The sequence below is a fragment of the Elephas maximus genome, chromosome 11, assembly GCF_024166365.1.
Source record: "Elephas maximus indicus isolate mEleMax1 chromosome 11, mEleMax1 primary haplotype, whole genome shotgun sequence".
In the NCBI taxonomy this organism is placed as follows: Eukaryota; Metazoa; Chordata; class Mammalia; order Proboscidea; family Elephantidae; genus Elephas; species Elephas maximus.
In genome coordinates, this window is record NC_064829.1 from 101,871,657 (window position 1) to 101,879,945 (window position 8,289).

General features: G+C 43.5%; 1 protein-coding gene across 1 annotated transcript in view; it reads right to left on the reverse strand.

The window, feature by feature from the left end:
- SAE1 (SUMO1 activating enzyme subunit 1) overlaps window positions 1-7,973 on the reverse strand; it is an 86,297-nt gene extending 78,324 nt beyond the window's left edge. The window contains exon 1 of the mRNA XM_049900352.1: window positions 7,759-7,973. Coding sequence (XP_049756309.1) covers window positions 7,759-7,856 — 98 coding nt within the window. The 5' untranslated portion in view covers window positions 7,857-7,973. The remainder of the gene's footprint in view (window positions 1-7,758) is intronic.
- Window positions 7,974-8,289: the final 316 nt, after the last annotated feature.

Here is an 8,289-nt window from a genome sequence, read left to right on the forward strand (position 1 = left end):
TGATCACACAATGGTTAGCACTCAGCTGCTAACTGAAAGGCTTGCAGTCCAAACTCACCCAGTGGCTCCAGGAGAGACAGACGTGGCAATCCAATCCTGTAAAGATTACAGCCTAGAAAACCCTATGGGGCAGTCCTACTTTGTCACATGGGGTCCCTATGAACTAGAATCAACTCCCTGGCCCCTAACAACAACAGTATATGTACATAGTATATGCTCAGTCACTTTCAGGGCAAATGCACCTATGGCGTCAATTGAAGTTCTTTCAAACAGCAACAGTGTTAAATAAGGAGTATTTGAAAATAGGGTGGAGTTTTTGTTGTCCCTTTTTTGTAAAATCAAAATTTTAGAGCTGCAAGAGCCTTTAGTCACAGTCACTCCTCCTTTTTACAGATGTGGAACCTAAGACCAAGAAACCATGTGACTCACCCAAGGTCACAGAGCTATAGAAGAGCTGGGAATTAAACCCAAGCTTCCTGGCTTCCTGGGTCTTTGCACTACACCATTTCATTTCATTCAAATATCTAAATGTCTACACACTTGCAAGCACTGAGAATAAAGGCTAGTCCAAACCTCTATTTTAGTTACTGGACCTTTGTAAAGTATTTGCCCTAATGGAGTTTATATTCTACTTCCCTTTTTCCAGTCACCCTCCTTTCCTCACTATTAGATATGGAATAAATTACTGTTGAGGCCGAGAAGAAAAATTAGACATGTTGTTGTTGTGATAGGCAGCACAAAAACTGCTGGCACACATATTCTGAAACATACAGAGCAGCAAGCTTGAATGTTCATACATCTATGTTAATTCAGCTGAATGAATGAGCTGCTCTTGTGGAAAATGAGCTGTCATGGAAATAGCTATGAGTCTGAAATTGGAGACTTTAGAGTTAAGTTCTTCCATTAGTCTGGCGTGTGACCTTGGGAAGGAGTCCCAGTGGCACAGTGGTTAAGCGCTCAACTGCTAACGGAAAGTTTGGTGGTTCAAACCCACCAGTTGTGCCAAGCGAAAAAATGTGGCAGCCTGTTTTGGTAAATATTACAGTCTGAGAAACTCTATGGGACAGTTCTACTCTGTCCTATAGTGTCACTACAAGTTGGAATCGATTCAACAGCAAAGGGTTTGGTTTTGTTTGGTGACCTTGGGAAAGTTGGCTCCCTTCTCTGAACCTCATCTGTAAAACGGGATAGGCACCATGGCAAGAAATGCAAGCTCACATAGTACATGGGTCAGGTAATTACATCAACAAGTGAAGCTGAACTGATGGAGAGTGTGACAAACCAGAGAACACATGCCCTGTGTGAGAGAGGTGCCCCGACTAGGTCCCAACCAATGTGGGGATGTCGACCTTTCCATTTTTCAAGAGAAACCAGGAATCAGGAACTCTACGTGAAATCTCCAGATTTCTCGAGGAAAAATTTTTCCGAAATTCTCATTATAAAAATTTCATACATACAGAAAAGCTGAGAGAATTGTTAATATTTTTTAAAATAATTTTTATTGAGCTTTAAGTGAAAGTTTACAAATCAAGTCAGTCTGACACATATAAACTTATATACACCTTACTCCATACTCCCACTTACTCTCCCCCCCAATGAGTCAGCCCTTCCAGTCTCTCCTTTCGCGACAATTTTGCCAGTTTCTAACCCTCTCTACCCTCCCATCTCCCCTCCAGACAGGAGATGCCAATACAGTCTCAAGTATCCACCTGATAAAAGTAGCTCACTCTTCATCAGCATCTCTCTCCTACCAATTATCCAGTCCCTTGCATGTCTGATGAGGATTGTTAACATTTTGCCATATTTGTTTTACTCACATACCTAGACAGATACACCATAACACTTCATGCTTCTGGCACGCAGCTCTAAAAACAGGCCATTCTCCTTCCTAACCACACCACTATCACATCTAGAAAATAATTCTCAAATTCCATGTAATGGGACCGAATATTCAAGTTTCCTGTTTTTTAGAGAAGTCTTTTCTTTCTCTTTTTTTTAAAAACCTGGAGCCAGTCAGAATAAGGATGACACGTTGCATCTGTTTCTTTAATCTTTTCATCTAAAACAATACCGTCACTTGTTTTGTTCCATGACATTGACTTCTACAAGAGAACTAGGGCAGCTGTTTTGTAGAATGTCCCACATTCTTATCACCTCAATGGTGTCCTTTAATTTGTTCATCTGTTCCCTCAAAGTGTGATTAGTGTAAAACATTTTTGGCTAGGAAGCTTCACAGATGACACAATGAAGTTGTTATTTCACCACAACAGAAGGCACACTGCATCAGGTTGTCCCAAACTTAGAGGAGTTATGTGTGATCACTTGGCTGAGGTGGTAACCACCAGTCTCCTCTACTGTAAAGATAAGCTCACTCCTTACAATTAGTAAGTGATCTGTGGGGTAAAATCTGGCTACTCCATGAGTATCAGGTTTCCCAACAAACCTTCACATGATGGTTTTAGTATACACTAATGATCTTTGTCAGAAATCAATTACTTCATGAGAAGTTGCAAAGGAGAGATATTCTAATTCTATGGTTATTGTTACATTTATTAGTACAAAGATCACTTCCTCATCAAATGAGGATGAACAACACTTTCTACTAAAAAAAAAGAGGATACTTAGTGCTATGGAAGCTGGAAGAACCCCAGAAACTATTGCCCTGAGATAATTTTTAAACCTTAAACCAAAAATATCCCCTGAAGTCTTCTTAAAACCAAACCATGGTTTAGCTCTTTTGAGATCCATCTATATGGGATCGAACTGACAACAGCAATTCAAAAGATTAGATAGGAAACTTAGGGAGCTTTGAGTTTATGCTAGCTGGGGAGGAACAATTTAGAAAAGGAGGGTGGGAATGGTTGCACAACTGGAAAAATGTAATCAACGTTACTGAATCATACATGTAGACATGGTTGAATTGGTGTATGTTCTGCTATGTATATTCTCAACAACAAAAATAAAATAAAATAAATTACACCCACTCCATCTTATCAACATGGTTAGGTTCCAAAGACCACATCTTTAAGGAAAAATTGGCATTATCTGAAAATGGAGGATGACCACATCAGATCACAAAATGGAGGATGACTACATTATTACATAACTGCCAAATCACTGAGAATCATGGCTGAGCCAAGCTGACACATAACCTTAACCATCACAGACAGTGTTAGTCTTGCCTCACACCTCGGTGTTCGTTACTACCAGACATACGTCATTAATGCGCAAAATAGTCAGGTTGTAAATTTTTTACTACTGTCATAAATGTGAAATGTTGGATAACAAGGTAGTGATAAATAAGTAGGTGTATCTTTTTAAAAATAAATTAAATTTTAAAAAGAAGAGGATAAATGCTTAATTTGTTCCTTTTAATTACCAATTTTCATAGTAAGGAGTTGGCGCACCAGTCACCTTCAAAGGAGACAAAAGAGATTTTTATTTCTCTTTTGCTTGAATAATACCTTTGGCCTTATGGATTTTAAGTGATTCAATATTTTTAAATGAAATAGACTTTATTCTTTCTGATGTTCAAATTGCCCCAAATTTTGGGCAATTCTCTAGATTTTTAAAAGATGGCAACTAATTTCAAAAAATTTAAAACACTGTACTGGTGGGTGATATGGCCCAATTTTTAACTTCTAGACTAAGGAAATCCTGGTGGCTTAGTGGTTAAGGGCTACGGCTGTTAACCAAGAGGTTGGCAGTTCAAATCCACCAGGTGCTCCTTGGAAACTCTATGGGGCAGTTCTACTCTGTCCTATAGAGTCTCTATGAGTCGGAATCTACTTGACAGCAGTGGGCTTGGCTTGGCTTGGGCTACACTATTTAAGGAGTCCTTAGGTAGCTCAAATGGTTAAGCACTTGACTACTAGCCCAAAAGTTAACGGTTCAAAGCTACCCAGAGGTGCCTCAGAAGACAGCCCTGGTGATCTGTTTCCAAAAGGTCACAGCTTTGAAAACCCTTTGGAGCAGTTTTATTCTGCACACATGGGGTCACCAGTAGTTGGAGCTCCACGGCAACTAACAACGACAGACTGTATAAGCTCCCTTAAAGGCCCTTTTTATTATTCCTACTCTCCCTCAACGGCAGTGGGTTTTGGGTACTCTCCCTCAGTTCTCCCTCAATCTTGGTCCAAGATCACAGGTCCAGTCTGAGGCAAAACAGTAGCTAAAATACCATCTGCTTATTCCTAGGCTTTCCATTTCATAAAGTAACCTCAACCCCCAGAGTCCTCCTATCCCACCTGAAATCCCTTTATACGCAAGTCAGTTAGCTTTGTGGAGGCTCCATTTCCTCATCTGTACAGAGGAGTAAATCACTGCCCTTCCTACTCTGGAGAGCTAAGTATGAGACTCAGCTGAAAAAAGTGGACATGACAGCACTTTAATATAACCCTGTGAAACTGTCTACAAGCGTAGAGATCTCACATTATAGATAAACCCTTTATATCCTCTCAGGCCCTCGGTTACTCCTTTCTAGGTTCTTCACTAAGTTGTCTCTACTCCCTCAGAAAAACTCCCACTTCCCAGGAATTCCATACTCTGACTTTGACTGGCTCCTCAGGTCAACTCCCCCTCATGAGCCCCTAACCATTCTTCATTGTTCTTCAGATAAATCGTTCCTACCCCTCTGATAGTTCCCTCACTACATTCCAGGTTAATCCTCACAAACTTCACCCCACTTCAAATAAAACTATCTGCTGCCCCAACCCCTTGGATTAACCCTTCTGGTACACTTAAAATCCCCAACCCTTTAGGATCTCCTACAATCCCAATCCTTCTAAGCCTTCAAAATTTCCTCCAGCTCACCTAAACCCTTTTTCCAGCCCTTCCAACCCATGGAGTCAATTCCAACCCATAATGACCCTATATGCCCAAAAACCAAACCCAATGCCATTGAGTTGATTCCGACTCATAGTGACCCTAAAGGACAGAACTGCCTCATAGAGTTTCCAAGAAGCGCCTCGCAGATTCGAACTGCCGACCATTTGGTTAGCACCCACAGCACTTAACCGCTACGCCACCAGGGTTTCCAATGACCCTATATGAAAAAGAAAATTCTTCTTTAGCTGTCCCTAAAATCAATCAACTCCACCTACATCTTAAAAGCCACTCTCATCATTTAATTGTTGTTGTTAGGTGTTGTCGAGTCTCATAGCAACCCTTTGTACAACAGAACGAAACACTGTCCAGTCCTGCACCATCCTCACAATCATTTAATTACCAATCTTCTATTTCAGCTGCCTTCAACCATCAGACCAATGCTTTCTAGTGTTCCCTCCCATTCAGAAGACCCCAGAAAACTGAGATAAGCCTGAGGTAAACCCCACCACACACACACACACCAGAACAATCTGGAAGCTCCCACCTCCTCAAATTAAATTTTCCTGACCTGCCTATCTCTCCACCCCTTAAAATTTTCAATTATCTTAGATCAAGTAATAATTTTTGTACCCATCCACATCACATAAATGCCCATCACTCAGACCGCTCCTCTGAACTTAACTACTCACATGTTTTCATTTAGATGTATAACAAAATCTCAAACTGAAATTGAAAAAAATAATTCCTGATTCTTCCTTCACCCCAGAAACCTACGGTCTTCCAAAAGAACTTCAGTCCAAAAACCAAGGAGTCATCCTTGACATCCTCTCATACCCAACATGAAATCCTTCAGCAAATCTGACCGGTTCCTTCTACCTTCAAAATACATCCAGATACATATCTGACCCCTTCTCTAGTGTTCCAAGCCACCATTATGTCTCACATGGAATACTGTAGCAGTCTCCTGCCAAAATCTACTCAACGGCACCTAACGACTCCTAACTGAAATCCTTATTTCCACTTCTGCCCACTTAAACCTATTCTCTACTCAGCAAGACAGATCTTCTAGAAACACACATCAGATCATGTTACTCCCACTCTCTAAACAATACAATGGTTTGACAGCACACTTAGAATAAAAGCTATTCTTCACCTATTTAATCCTAGCCACCCTGCTGTTCCTCTACTTTGCCAAGCGTGCCCAGGTCTCCAGGACTGCACTTGCTGTTCTCTACGCCAGGGAGGTTCTTCTCCCAGATGGCCACATGGATCTTCCGCATCCTTCATTCAGGTCCCAGGCTCAATGTTACCTCTTCAGAAGCCTTCCTTGATCACCCCACCAAAGTACCTCTCCCACCCCACCATCCTTTACTGATCCCCTGGCGGCAGAGTGATTAAAAGCTCAGCTGCTAAAAAGAAGGTCAGCAGTTCGAATCCACCAGGCGCTCCCTGGAAACTGTATGGGGCAGTTCTACTCTGTCCTATAGGGTTGCTGAGTCAGAATGGACTCCATGGCAATGGATTTTTTTTTTTTTTTTAAGGTCCCTGGGTGGTACAAATGGTTGGCACTTGACTACTAACCTAAAGGTTGGTGGTTCAAACCCACCCAGCAGTGGCACAGAAGAAAAGCCTGGTAATCTGCTTCCATAAAGATTATACATAAGAAAACCTCAGTTCTACTCTCTAACACACGGGGTCCTGGTGAATCAGAACTGATTCAGCAGCAACAGGTTTGTTTGTCTTGGTATTCTGCTTTATTTTTCTCCCTGACACTTGCATTACCTGATACAAGCAACCCCCAAAATTACGAGGTATTCAAATTACAACCATCTGGTTTTGGGTTTTTTTTGGTACATTTTATTGCTTAGTAATATGTCCTGCATACAGCGCTGCAGCACATAATTTGCTGATGTTATCATCTACAGATGTTCATTCACAGATGTTCGATGTTATGATTTACTTTCAAAACACTGCCGTCTAGCAGGCAATAATAAAAACTTAAAAAAAAAAAAAGTATTTGACTTAGGTCAGAGCTGGCTTAGGACACAGTCTCCAGATCGTAACCCTGTGTAAGTCTGGAACTACTCCTTTTTTTTTTTTTTTTATTGTTCCCCCATAGGAATGTAATCTCTGTGTGGGCAAGAAATCTGTTTAGCTCACTGATACATATTCAGTGCCTAGACCAGTGCCTACACCAGGTTCTCAACAAATATTTGTTGACTGATCAAGCATCTCTTTTGGAGACCTCTTCGATATCTGAAGATATGCCCACCCTTAGCGTCCTGTCCTCTCTACAAAGACCCCCATATCCAGACACAAGCAACCTCTTCATTCTTCAGGTATCTCCAGCTCCCCTAGGCTCCGAGCCTCTCAAGACGTTCACTTGAGGTAACTTGCTCCAAAACTCTTCAAAAACCCGTGTTCTCTCAATTTGGCCCACACCTCAAGACCCACAAGGATGTCAGTTCATGTCTTTTGGAGTCACCAACCTCCCCAGTATCCAGCACCCAACAGGTTTCCACTATCTAAGGATGGATGAATAAATGAATGAACGACACCTTCCGCTTCACGCATCCAGGACCCCTCTTACTCCCTAAGCCTCCAGTCCCCTGAATTCCACCTTTCCGGCGTCCACACCCTTCAGTTTGAATCCTCCTGATCCCTTGGGACCTCCCGGTTCAGAAGCCTCCAATCCCTCGGCACGGGCCTCCTACCACAGCGGGACGTTTCTGCTTCACATACCTTCCAAAAACATCCCAAATCTACCCTTCCAGTCCCCTCAGGAGGGCTACCATTCCCGAGCACATAATTCCCGCCTCCTCGCTTCAAATTAGACCCTCCCGCTCCCTCAGGGCCGCGAATGCCTCACACCAGACGCCTCCTCCCCGCTGCCTCCCGACCCTCGGTCCCTCAGGCTGCCGCTGCTCTGACCGTTTCTGGGCCTCCAGCCCCCAGAGGCGGATTTGCCGGTCATACTGCGCCGCCTCCTCTTCACTGATGCCGCCGCCAGCTTCCTCCTTCTCCACCATGGCGCCGGCTCTCGCTGCCTCCGCTCCGGTCCCGCTCACGCCAAACACCCGCCGGACCCGCGCGCAACCAACCGTCCGCCAGCCGCGCACCCTGGCCGCGTCTGCGCCTGCGCCCGATGGCTGCGCTTGCGCAGTACCTCCTCCGCCGGTCTGTCCAGCCGGCACCGCCTGGGACCACGTGGGCGTCCGACGTTTCAGGCTTCAAAGTCAGGAGGGTTGGCTGGCGACTAGAGACTGTCAGTCACGTGATAGAGACTCCACCCTATCTTGGCCAAAAACGGCTGCTATTATGTAGGGGGAGTACCGACCTAGTTATTTATAAGGTTATTCAATTCAGCAAATACTCATAGAGTGTCTGCTGAGATCCTGGCGTGGGTGGAAGGGGGTTTGCGAAATAGAGTGCGGAATAGAGTAGACAAAGCCCTGCACTCAT